Below are 13,512 nucleotides of genomic sequence, written 5' to 3'. Positions count from 1 at the left end.
GGATACCCACTTTAAGAAGTTCAAATAGACTAAAGACCTTGTTGTTGAATTTGTGGTTATTTTGACCCAGAGATGGCCAGTGAGGGAGAGTAGAAGTCCCTGAGGGTGGGAGGGGAAGGGGTTTGAGGGGGCTTAGCTGGCGTTGCTGTTATGTTCCTGGACGTTGAGCACCACAACACTGCTGTGGAACTCAGTTGGAGGCACGCAGGCAACGACTGATGATCAAATCAGACGTGGCGTTTGGATCAGAATGAGGGGGAAAAAAAACGGTAGCAGGAAGGAGTTTTTCAATGTTCTGTCATGGGGTTTTCAGACTTCCTCAACAAACCGTGTGGCTGTCTTTGACTCGACCGCCAAAGAATCTCCGCCTTCTATAGACTATATAGCTAATTTTCCCGAATAGATTTCGTATGGTATTGACTTTATTTTTTTATTTTTTTTTAAACATGAAAATATTTAAACAGCAGCTGTAGTGTTTCTCTTGTCAACAACCTGAGAGTTGATGGCTTGTTCCTCCCTGGTCGCCTGTTGATGTTGTTTACTGTGGGTCTATGTGGGTTAAGAAGTGCTCTGAGCTATATCTGTCGTCTCAGAAGCGACGAGACTTCATCTTCATTTCCTCCTGTCATCCCCGTCTCCTCTCCTCATCCTTCTTCCCCTCAAACCATCTCATCATCCTTGTTCTTGTTCAGTGTTTCTTTTTCTTTTATTCTTTTTCTTTCTTACACCCCGCTGTTCCTTGTTCTGCAGGTGCTGCTCCGCCTGCCTCGCGACAGAAATCATCCATCCGAGCTCAAGAGAAGCAAAAGATGGCGGTGGCCGGGTGTCCGGATTATTTCCTGCATCATCCAAACTATCAGGTTAGTGGTCATCTCCTGTCTGACTTTTTCTTCTTTGTACTAATTATTGATGATGTTATCGATTGTGTATTTTTAACTTAATTAAAAGTTTATGTTTTTTTTTTTAGTCTGTTCACGCAAAAGGTGCAATAATGAACAATTTTCGTGCAGAGATAAAATACTTCCTACAAGGGCTTCACATGACTTTAAAGCAAGGCCAAACCGTAATAGCAGCAGGAGTTTTTTTGCCCCTTATGATTTTTAAAGCTACTCATGATCCCGTGGAACATTTGCAACAGGACTAATGAGCAGGTGTTTCCATCAGGGGACACTGGATGCCATCACGCCAGCCAGTGTTTTGGTTTGTGTATCCTCAGCGCAGCCATCATGACCTGGATACTGACGTGAAACTTCTAGGGATATGTTTAGATGAGATTAAGAAACCTGACCTCAGTCACTGTATTAACCAGGCACAGGATTCTTCAGTGTCTGACACGGAAAACTAATTATACACCATCCTAAAAAAGGCTTTGGGATTGTTTGGATTCAGTTACACGCATCACCTTTTCCTCTTTTTTTTGCTGATTTATGTCTTGGAAAAAGAATGGTCACTGGTGTTGCATAGTCTCCCCTGGGCAGTTGCAGATGCAAAGCCATTATGCCCTTCAGGTCTCTTTTTTGTGAATAAGAAGCGACTTCAGACTGATGTAAATTCATATCTTCGTATCTTCTATGTTTGTTCTGTAAGTCTGCATTAGCCACAGCAAAAGCAGAGTTTAACATCTCTGAGCAGCAGTGCTCAGCTGCTACCAAAACTCCAATTTTTGAAACCGGTGTAGGGCGGGCAAGTCATCTGCATTTGTCCCTTTATGTCAGAACAGCAACGAACCAAATGTTCATGTGCGTTTTCCATGTATTTTTGATCAAGGCATATGAAAAAGCCCATAATATGAGGTATTCACTGGGGAAAACCAGCATCAACTGAAGGGAATGTGCCTGTAGTAATGCACAAACGGGGCAAAAAAGCTGATGGAATAGTTTCATGCTGCTGCACAAAACTGTCGACACGTTTCACCGATTTTACCTTTGACATCTATTTGTGTGGTTGCCACAGTACACAAACCTACTATGCCCTAGTGTACACACACACACACACACACACACACATGCTAGCATGCACACCCATTGGGCTGTTTCAAAATGTTCAGCCATAACAGATGCACCTTGGCTGGGTGAATGAGTGAAGCCCTTCACTGTGAAATTCCAGGGTCACGGACGATGGTCCCTGATAGATGTGCAGCAGCAGGTCAGAGCAGATCGGAGCAACGATAACATTCTCAGCGACCTCTCACTGCGACATCACCCGCTTTAATCTCGTTGCTGCCCCGCGTTGACGGAGCCCGCTGAATAAATAATGGTGCGTGCACGGTGAGTGCACATCTGACGTCGAGGATGGGTGCTGGCAGGGTGGATGCCAGATTAAACAAAACTCCCCTAATCCCGAAATCACACTTTTTGTAATATTCTTTTTTTTTTTTTTTTTCAACGCAAAAGCAACAAGAGCTTTTGTGTAAAAGTTCTCTTGCAACTCCCCATCCCCCCTTTGTTTTTGCCTTCCTCGCATCAATGTTCTGTGATCACTGAATAAACAAGCACTCCAGCGGTGGAGCACTTTTTTTTTTTTGCTGCTGCAGCGAGAGGTTGGGATGGATCATGTGTTTCATCAGGGAGACAAAACATGAACATGGCTCACTGCTGGTTCCCATAGCAGCATTTCAAGGATTTTGCTTTAGCCTTTGCAGTTGAAAATGATAATGCATCAGTAAGAGAAACTTATTTTGTGAAGGCCACGCGTCACCGCTGATGAATTGTCAATAAGTTACATTCACTTTGCCTTTACTTGCTCTGCTTTCACTTCCAGACCTTATTTTCTATACATTGTTTTTCCCATTTAGGCTCATTCGCTGATGCTTTTTCAAAAACGTTGTTTTCGACTAATGTGCAAGGGGCCCCTTCAGTCTAAAAACTAGCCGAGCGTGTAGCGGTGGAGAAGTCTGAGAGAGATAAATGGCCAAAGGTCTCGTCTAAGGCAGTGCTTTCCAAGTGCGCTCCCCAAGGAGGTTTTTAAGAGTCCTTGGCAAAACAGCATGGGCTATTTTTCACTTTAATTCTATGCCGAAGTCATGAAATGACAGAATGGAAGTTAAATCTTCTGAAATAGGCGGGGGAATTTAATAAAACTGATCCAAGGGCTTATCTTTGGCTGTACTGGGATTCTTGTTGTGGTGAAATTTTCAAAACAATTTGTGTGAACAAAGGGCGTCCTTGTCCTCAATTAATTGTTAGTGGCGGCATCTTTTGATTTATGGTTGCAAACAGTTCCATTTTCCCATTAAGCTGTCACAGTTAACGTCTAATGAAAATTGGTTGCAGGCCGTTCTCAAAAATAGATCTTTTGTTTGTATGATTTTCCAACTCAAACCGTTTAATAGCTCCAGCCTTGTTAATGTTGTCAGCTGTCATCACCCTTATTTCTTCTAAATGAGGAGTCAGAAACATTTGGGTCGGTTTTATTAGGCAAGAGCGTAAAGTCTTGGTGGGTTTATCTGTCAACGTGTTAATGATGGTGACTAAATTAAAGAAATATTTGGCAAAATAAAAACAATTTCTGTATCGCCTGATTAGACACAAAGAAGCTTTTTTTTAAAATATTTTTTAAGTGTCTTGGCTGCCATTACTGAAAGCGTAATGTGTTATTCCCATGAATCCATGAATAAAACATTTTTTTTGTCTTTCAGAGTATTTTCTTTACTCTGGGTTGGTTTCTCAGTTGTTGTTTTTTTTATGCGTTTGTGTTCGGTACAACAGATAAATAGAACGTGAACACAGAACTGGTGTAACAGTAAAGCATGACGCACATTTCTTAATTGCCTTGCCTTAATTGTTGTGGTCGATGGAAGGTGGGGAATGCATGAGTGGACAGGAGTCACTGGGTGGGAGCGAGTTTCTGTGGGATTTTGTGCTAAAAAAAAAAATTAAAAAATCTCCAAGAGACTCTAAAAGTATTTCTGTAAAAAAACGTCTGAACTTGAATAATCCTGTTCAGGGGGGAAAAAAAAGTTTCAGGAGTGTAACGACCCAATATACTTTACATTAACAAAAAAACTAAAATGCATTATTATGGAAACATGTGTCAGGCCAGATTCTGGCACAGCTGTGCTGTTTACTGAAGACTCTCTTCTGTTTAAAGAAAAGACAAAACAAAACAAAACTCAAAAAACAGATGGACGGCTCTCTGGGGTGCACATTAGCCTGACCTCTCGATCCGCTGCTGCCGGAATTATGTAAGGCAGGATTTTAACTTGCTTTCGAGTTTTCTCAAGCTGCAGCCGTCAGAGAGCCGTCGCAGTTGAAGTTTCAAGCTGCCGGAGACTATTTTGTAGTGAATCTGAAATTAAAAAATTAAAAATGGTTCCGTGGATTGAGTCTTTACTCAGCTGCTCACTTAAATGTATCCCATCGTAAGCACGCGCTCACACACATACACGCACACACTCACGCGACAGCTTGGCCCTAATGTTTCACCTCAGTCTGACCTTCTCTACGGGCGTGGTCGCTCTGACATGTGTCGCGGTCTTTTGGCCTTTTGTTTGAGGCCCCAGTCCCGAGACCTCCGAGTCTGTCCTGCTTTCAGTGCCTCAACCTTGTCTCTGGCCTTTTCCTGACCTCCTTATTTTCATAAAAAAGCTGAACCCTTAGCCCCCTTGACACTTATTTGAAGTTCCTGTCAGCTTCATCAATATGAAAGGGCCCTTATATGCTTCTTGACAAAACTTGGCTTACCTTCAACCCTCTATTGACCCCTCTTTAGTGTGTGTGTGTGTGTGTGTGTGTGTGTGTGTGTGTGTGTGTGTGTGTGTGTGTGTGTGTGTGTGTGTGTGTGTGTGTGTGTGTGTGTGTGTGTGTGTGTGAGACTAGGGAATAAAGAGGAAAAATCCCAGCTATTATTCTCATGTTCTGCCCTCTTTCAAGCAATAAACTTATTATTGGATGCAGAGTTGTGGAAACAGCGTGGCTGAGAATTATGCTAAATGGCCCATGATCCATAGGATTAAACTCTTAAGTTAACATTCCGCCAGTTGTCTAAAGTGAATATAAAAGACCGTCTGGGATTTGGATTTGTATTGGCAAGATACACAAAAGGTGTGCATTTAAGGTCTGTGTGTCTGTGTGTTAACTCATTTACTTCCAGACAACAAAACGGCATTGAGGACCAGTATATGGTGTGAAAGAGTCCCCACATTTTTGCTCAGTCAAGCTGAACCCTGAACGTTCCATCCCACACACACACACACACACACACACACACACACACACACACACACACACACACACACACACGAGTCATGCACGCTGTACCATCCCAGCGACCAAACCAGCGTCCCAGTGCTGTTTGGGTGACTGGGTCCGGATCAGTCACAGTCTGGTAGCTGGTCTCCCAGACGGGCTGCAAGTTGATGAGTATTATTATTATTTTTTTTCTCTCTCTCCTGTGTTTAACGGTCACAAATGGCCTGACAAGATGGTGACTTGACTTTCCTGCGGGTTTTGAAGGAAGTCGGTCTCATTAAGCAGGCAGATCTCCATTCTTTGATTCGGCCAAGATGGCTGCAATTCAATGGGCACAATACATGATGGAACAATGCAATGTAATGATTGGATGCGGTTGGGTTAGTCGATATAGAAGGAGGGCTGGGAGGGCGGCGGTGGACTGAGGCGCACTGCCGTTGAACCTCCAGTTGTACCCAGTTTAGGTGGAAACGCTCTCGCAGCTGTCGACGCCAATGGTTCCTCGTTTCTCATTGAGTGAGAAAGGCGTTGAAATATTTGAAAGCAAGCGGTGGAATACATTTTTCGAGGAATGAATCAGGTGGGAGCCCTTCTTGCAAGTTTTGTTCTCGCAGTGAGTTGATGCATTTTGTGACGGCAACGAGTTGTTTGGTCGGAAAGTTCTTTGGGTTCATGCGGAATTAAATACAGCAAAAAAAATGGTTGTTTGCAATAAGGAACAATTTAATTCAAGTTGTGTTCAAGACCTCAGAAAATTGTGCGTGAAAGTAGCGGAAGTAAGTAAGGAATCTGAAGTAAAGTACCCACTATTTAAAAAAAAAAAAAAGTAAATTTAATTCTAAACTGAACATGACCGTAGATGTTCAGTCGCTCCATCCCACTGACTTCTGAGGTGAAATAAGGGACTGATGATGGTCGACGGTGAAGGAGAATAGAAAACACCTTGTCGTCTGTCATCAGTTTGAATGAGGCAGAACAAGAAACGGCTTTTTATCGCAGAATCGGAGGAGGCCTGCAGTCACTCGCTCTCATGCACGCACACACGCAAGCACACAGGTCGTCTTTTTTTTTTTAAGTTGTGGGTGTGAGTGATGAATCAAAAATTAAACTGACTTTGATTGATCATTTATTATTTATTTTCTTTTGGAAATGGAAACCTGCCGTTGACAATTTTTACCTCAACTTACCTCAGTTCTTCTTTTCTTAGTTTAATGACTAATATCACATCCACGACTAATAGTCTAAATCAATTTGGTTGCATGTTTTTTTTATGTAGATTTAGAATTGTTTTGCATTTTGATGATATCCTACGTTGATTTGATATCCGCTTGGAGCTCACTAAAATTTTATTTTATTTCATTATTTCATCGATTATTTCTTTTTAACTAATCAACATGAATGAATTGCTTCAAAGTTTGCAATTCAAGCAATTATTTTATTTGTGACCAAATGTTTTTTTTTGGTTGGTATTTGCATTTTTAAAAAACACTTAAAATTCAATGTTTCCCATCTTGAGTCGAAAGATACAACAGTTTATTGTTGCAATCTTGCCAACCGGTGCAAAAATTTTTTGGTGTAAAGTGACCAAATTTCCCTCTTTTTTTTTCTTCTACTTTTCCCTCTTGTTTCTCTCCTCCACAGCAGGACAATATCGACCGGTCGACCAATCACAGACAAGCTGACCTAATTGGCCCAGCCTTTCAGCCATCAGCCAATCAGAGTTCTCCTAACCATCAAGGTTGGTGTTGAGCCACTATTAGGTGTGTGTGTGTGTGTGTGTGTGTGTGTGTGTGTGTGTGTGTGTGTGTGTGTGTGTGTGTGTGTGTGTGTTGCAGCGAGCAGCTTGCCGCTCATTATTCATCGCTGGTCGTGGGGGGGGGGGGGGGGGGGGGGTCTCTGGGAATAGTCTTCTATATTTGGGTCTCTTCCGCTGTAAACATTTCGACAGTTCAAAGGGTGATCAGCGCCGACAGGGTGCCATTATAATCACGTCGTCCATCTAATTGTGCCGTACAGGATTCATGCATGACAATCGGAGCATGAGATTTAAGCACAATATTGGCCCAGCATGGGAGGTGAGGGCGGGGAGTCTGCGAGGACTCAATGAGTGAATTGGACCGCTTGGCCCCGGCATGGGAAATAAATGGAGCAGAAATTATATTGTCATCTTTCGGGATCGGCCGGCGAGGGAAGGAGCTGGAAAAGCTGCCGAGCCTGACCAGTTAGTGAGTTGGGATTCTGGCTCAGACCACCAGTTTGTTCGTACCACTCTGGAAGTAGGTTAAACTCTGCTAGAGGCTTCAAGTCTGACCAAAGTGCAGCAAAGTTAAAATACGCTGTTGTAAAGATCAATTTTCATATTTTATATTTATCTTGTAAAGATGCAAAGTAAATAGTTACATTACAGGTCTCGTGTATGTTTATTGAACTGTTGAAGTATGTAATATTCAGATTCCTTTCACTTTACAATGTTATAAACATCTGACGCAGCAAACCATTCCTTTTACACTACCTGTCAAAAGTTTGGACACACCTTCTCATGCACACCTTTCTTTTTTATCTTTACAACTTTCTACTCTGCAGATAGTTACTGAAGACATCAAATATATGAGCAAAGACATACGTAATTATACAGCAGAGAAAAACATGTTGAATAACTCTAAATATGCTTTTCATGAAAGTTGGCTGTTTTGAAGAATTTAAATATAAAAGGGTATTTTACACTTTTATTGTTTCCTACCTGATTCCATGTATGTTCATATGTAGTTTTGATGCCTTCAGTGAGAAACTACAAGGTCAATAGTCATGAGAATAAAAGAAAAGACATTAAATTCATAGGTTGTGTCCAAACTTTTGACTGGTGGTGTAGATAAAGATGCGCAGCAGTTGGAAAAAGAAGCATTTGAAATGAGTTTCTAGAATTCAAGCTGTAGATTGCGCTATCCCCACAAATCACTTTCCCAAAGGAAACATGACAGTAGAGAGGTTAAAAAATGTAAACATTTGAAATGTCAAATCCTGTTCAAATCCACACAATTCTGCACTTTTACCCAATTTAACGTCTTTAGATCTGAAGTTCTAGTCCGACTTTCTCCTCCGTCACTCACAAGCCGTATTACGTGTGCTGCTCAAAGTCTGTATCATTTGAGCGCAGATTAAGGACTTAGCCGCGGTACCTTTTGGTGTTAATAGCTGGATGATAATCCTTGCTGACGTTCCTTAACTTGTTTTCCTGTAAGAAAAGAGGAAGGAAAAAAAAAGAACTTCTGTTCATTCTTATGGCACCATAACTTAGCCACCGGCTACTTGCTGCACTTGCTACAAGGCTGGAGCATTAAACCTATTAATATTGTTGGGAACAGTACGGCTTTGTTGGAATTTGACCCGCTGTTATGTTTGGAATGAGATGCCACTGAGCGGCTTATTGAGGCGGTGGATGTCTACAAATTGTTTTTTCCTCCGCATGATATCCCTGGAATATCGGTGATAAATTGTGGTTTCCACACAACATTTTTACGAGTTGGGTGAAATAAGGCAACTGAACCGCTTCATTAGTCTTATCCAGCCTCTCAGAGACGCGAGGCCGAAGACTTCCTCAGCACACAAGCTGCTCATTCTTTATCGTTTCTCCTCAACATACGTCACAAGCATGCGGTTGTCAAGTTCTTGTCACTGCTTCACGGGTTGTCGAACTCTTGGAAAATGACTGCTTATGAAACATTGTAAGAGTAAAAATCCCGTCCCCAATTTCACCCCAAAAACAAATTTCTGCATTATACATACGTAGAAATAATCAAAAATAACCCAAAGTCAAAGTGTGGTTCAGTTAAGAATGCTCTTGTGTTTTTATTAAAGCTTGAATTCATTTCCATTCATTTCATATATCAGTGGCTCTAATTGGGTCAGACCTAAGGTCCTTTCTTGCCGTATTTATGTTGTAAATTAGGAGACGTTTTACTGCTTGGAGTCGTTGAGAAGCAGGTTGAGGGGTCATTGAACTGTGGATCTTGTCCTTCTCTTGGTTTCTTATCTTGTCAGCTGTTCCAAAGGCGATACTGAATGAGGCATTGCTTAGCCAGAGTTGTCTTCTCAGAATTTGAAGGATAAAGTTAACCCCCGTTATCAGATTTCTCACTTGGTCTCACAGCTTTCTCGAGGTAAAGTCGGGGAACTCCAGGAAACCCGCAACCAAAAACCAGTAGAACTCGCTGCTGTTCCCCTTTATGTGCAGTATATATCTATAGGGTGTCTCAGACGAGCATGCAGCTGCTAGGCAACAAATCCCATCAATGGCACCAATGCGTTGCGCTAATCTGATGGAGTGGGTCTGTGTAGGGGGTGTGACCAGCCCACGATCTTCGGGGCCACGGAATGAAGCTCCAGCGCACCTCCTGTGATTCCAGCGCTGCTTTGTAGAGGGGAAATGACATGCACGTGCAGCCGCACGTGGGCGTGCACCAGCACACGGGAGAGACGCACACTTTGCTATCTCGCCTATCTGAGTGATTGCATCTCTGAAAGTAATGAGGTGAGCAGAAGGTCAAGATGTCTGGAGAGGTCTGCAGATCTCAAGGTGATGTCAGTTAAAAGACATCACCTTGAAAGAGTGTAAGGAGGCGACTGAAAGTGGCAAGACATACCCAGGCACACTTTTGCTGCAGCCTTGCTAATTTATGAGTGACAAATAAAAATTATAATTGAAACACTCCCTTTAAACCATTGCCTGTCGACTTCTAAAGTTTTTTTTTTTTGGGCTAATTAATCATGGGAGGTTGACACTCAAGAACCTGAGAAGAAAACTAAAGAACCCTGAGCCAAGTCTGGAGTCTAGAGTGTTTTCAGACACCCGGATTCCCTGCCAGTTTGTGTTTAATGGGAATGCCAACGGACTATCCAGCGGACCAAACAGGGAAGCGAACCAAAGAGAGGAGGTGATGTAGGCGCTGTGAATGCATTAGGGTGGAAACCCAACAAACAAACAAAAAACTTGGAAGGTGTGTAAGCACTCATCCATATATGGTCAATCTGAGGATTGAAAAAAGCAAACTTTATTGAATATCCAGTAACAAAAACAGCAACACTATTTAACTTCTTTCGCAATCACTTCTTTTGCAACCGGGTGTTTTGGTTGTGAACTAGATGACTGGAATAGATTTTTTCTGTCTTCCTTCCCAGACAGACACCACCACCTCCCTCCAGTTTTGTTCTGTTCATCGCTCCTTCCCTTTCACACTGTCCTCAAATGAGCAGCTGTTGAAACTGCACGAATGCCAGTCCCTTCGTTTTTTCTGCAATTTCAGCAGTTTGAGCCGACCAAAAAGAAAGGTGTGGAAAAAACGCGAGTGCTTCCCGTTCGCCCATACGGACGGAGACCCTCGACACTATCCAACGACGTGAGGGCGACTTACCAGGAAGTATATTTGGTTCCCACTGACCTACTGCTTTGGGCGAAGTAAAACATTGCATTAAGCACTTGTCCTCACGCCACCTTTCACCCCGTGCTCAGTCCGCCCTCCTCTTTATCCCTTGTTGCCCTTCTGTCCTTCCTGTTCATCTGTGTCTCACCCTCCCCTTCCTCCCCCCCGTGTTTCCCTGTAACCCTCCACCTCAGGAGCCTTTGGCCCCAAGTGTGTGGGTGTGTGTGTGTGTGTGTGCGCGCGTCACCGGAGGTATCGCAACTCCCCCAGCGCCAGAGCCACGCTTTACAGTTTAAACTTGCACTCACCCGATTCTCCTGCATCGGGGGGGGGTCAGTCCCACCCCCAAGACCCTCCCCCCCCCTTCTGTTTTCTAACCGGCAGGAATGAATAAAAGAATGTATAGACGTCACTCCTGCGCTCAAGGAGAAGCTGAGAGCCATATGGATGCGCCGGCGAACACAATGGCCTTGTTTTGGCCACGTCTCGCTCGTTAATGAGCGGGACCATTCAGAACAGCTTTTATGCAGATTACCAGCAGACCTGACAGTTTTACAGTTGGTTGATATTGTGCCCAGTGCCGCACAGACAATAGAGGAAAGCTTTGGCTGGGGTTTTACCCCTGATTTAGCCAGCACATAGGTTCTCAGAGGGGCGGGAGGGGTGGCGTTAATGTCTCCATAGGAGAAAAATCAGACCTCATGCAACTGAGAACAATCACGCCACTGTCATCCTTTGACCTATTAGAGGTTTGGTACGTTGTCATTGATAAAAGATGGGGATGACTTATTAGTGTTTTGCTCTTGGATATGTGTGTATATCACTGCCTTTTATTAATTTTTAAAGGCTGGTTATGTGAGAGTTGGTAACATCTAGTGGTTGGAAAGTGTATTGCATAGAACAATATCCATATTCAGTTGGCATATAATGCAATATGTGTGAAGTTAATTACACACCCTGCAAAATGTGGCTGATTTCATGTCACTCACTCACTTTTCTCTAATCAGCAAATTCCATCTCTACTCCCTGTTTTCTGACATCCATCTTACTTGCACCAGCTGTGCTGGAGCCAATTCACATTCTGGGATACTGTAGAAACATGTTGGCACTATACGGCTCCTTCCTGACAAGTGGGTCTCCTTTTAATATAATCATAAACAGTTGTATAACTAGCAAATAATTTTAGTAACTGAACTTCTAACTTTCTCTCCCCGTCAAAACTTTGTTTGTAAATGTATTTTGGGGCTTTTTCCTGCCTTGAATTTACACTGTGGAGTGAATAATTTACATAATCTTTTAGTTTGCATTGTTTGTTATGCAATTAATGTGTAAAAGCCATAAGATTGAGGAGGATTTAAAGTAGGTAAGATAAGGAAACAGTTCCCCTTTGCCTCCATGAAGAGTCTGTGAGGTATCTGGATACTGGCAGGAACTAGGAAGTGTGTCCATCCGATGCATTTTAAGTGTTTAACCCAACATACGTTGACATGCTGGTTCTCTGCCTCTTGCGAGAGCCGTAGCCGTGCGTACTAGTGTTGCATCAGCTGTCAGCCCGTGCACCACCATGCAGGTGTAGGGCCGGATGTGGGGCTCTGTGCTCTGCATCACTCTGTTTTGGATGCGAGAATCTCGCACGTCGCTGCAGCACACAACGCCACGCTGTCTAAATTCATACAGACAGCTTGGTGGACAGAGTAATATAGAGTATTCTGACTGTTTTGGTTAAATCTGCTTGTTTGCCTTTTATAGAGATAAGTTGAGGCCATGACGTGCCACTTGTTTTTCTAATCAGGCACAATGAAACGCATCACCTGTGTCACGGCATCTTATAAGTCCATTTGCACAGTATTCTACTTTTTTTTTTTTTTTTTTTTTATTGTATGCTGATGACGCCAATGACTACATCTCAATATTTGCATGAAACCGTTCTGCAAATGTGATCATAATGATTTGCAATACTCTTCCTCTGTTAAAAACAAAGTATTTTTAGCCCCCTGGTTAGAGTCTTCCTGCTAAAATGTTTTGCCTGATCTCTCACCTGTTTGGATGAGAACATAAACAACAGTTTCAGTCTGCTGATCAAACACTTGTCCAAAAGTGTTGCTACTACTTTTGGATGGATGTCAGAGCCCTTTTTGAAATCAAAGTGCTGATTACCAAAACTGTATCTGTTGACGCACACTTTCTGAAAAGTCAGAGCAAGCTAAATAAATATTGGCTTGACTTGGAGTTTACTGACATAATTAAAGTAGATATTGCTGAATGTATACATTTAAGTATTAATATCAATAACTTAAAATATATAAGTATATTGCTTTTGAGTTTCAATCATAGTGAAAATGAAAACATGTTTATGAGTCTTTCCTTCGTGCTGCTCATGGCGCAAAGGCGCTAACTCCACTCCAGGTGCCTCCCCTGTTCACAGCCGTTAAATCCCGTGTGTGCGTGACTGTCTGCACGCTGTTTGTGTCACCAATCCCTCTGTCTCCCAGGCCAGATGCATGACGCAGCCCTTTGTTTGCCCCGGTGGTGACATGCATAGGTGATTGTGTCTTGTGACCAACGGTGACGCAAACAGCCGACGCCCACGGCTCTTGTCTATTGGTCCTCCCTTTGTGTGCAAACAGCCATGGCCTTCCCCTGCTGGAGGACAAACTAGTTCGGACGTACACCGGGAGGCGTGTTTTGTGTGTCGGTGGCTCGCGGCTGTATGTCTCACCTAAAAAAACGGGGGGTGGGGGGGAAAGACGCGGATGATGTGCACATGATGAGCAGAATGAGGACCTTGATGAAGTCTATCCTTGGCAACAAGTCACCCCCTGCATGACACTACGGTTGTTCAACAAAGTAGCTGCAGTAATCGGCTGCACTCAATGCACTGCTGAACTGAAGAGGTTCAGGACGTT

The 13,512-nt window shown here is 43.0% G+C and overlaps 1 protein-coding gene across 8 annotated transcripts in view; it reads left to right on the top strand.

Moving 5' to 3' along the window:
- LOC142879306 (growth factor receptor-bound protein 10-like) overlaps positions 1–13,512 on the top strand; it is a 65,631-nt gene that overhangs the window by 13,744 nt on the left and 38,375 nt on the right. For 5 of the 8 annotated variants that reach the window (XM_076012479.1, XM_076012478.1, XM_076012476.1 and 2 more), the window contains exons 2-3: positions 751–860; positions 6,831–6,927. In XM_076012479.1, coding sequence (XP_075868594.1) covers positions 751–860; positions 6,831–6,927 — 207 coding nt within the window. The remainder of the gene's footprint in view (positions 1–750; positions 861–6,830; positions 6,928–13,512) is intronic. The other 3 variants (XM_076012484.1, XM_076012477.1, XM_076012482.1) reach the window with 1 other exon arrangement.

The sequence above is a fragment of the Nelusetta ayraudi genome, unplaced genomic scaffold (genome assembly GCF_046127955.1).
Source record: "Nelusetta ayraudi isolate G7.1 ecotype Tasmania unplaced genomic scaffold, CSIRO-AGI_Nayr_v1 ptg000136l, whole genome shotgun sequence".
Lineage (NCBI taxonomy): Eukaryota > Metazoa > Chordata > Actinopteri > Tetraodontiformes > Monacanthidae > Nelusetta > Nelusetta ayraudi.
This window is presented reverse-complemented; position numbering and strand designations above follow the sequence as displayed.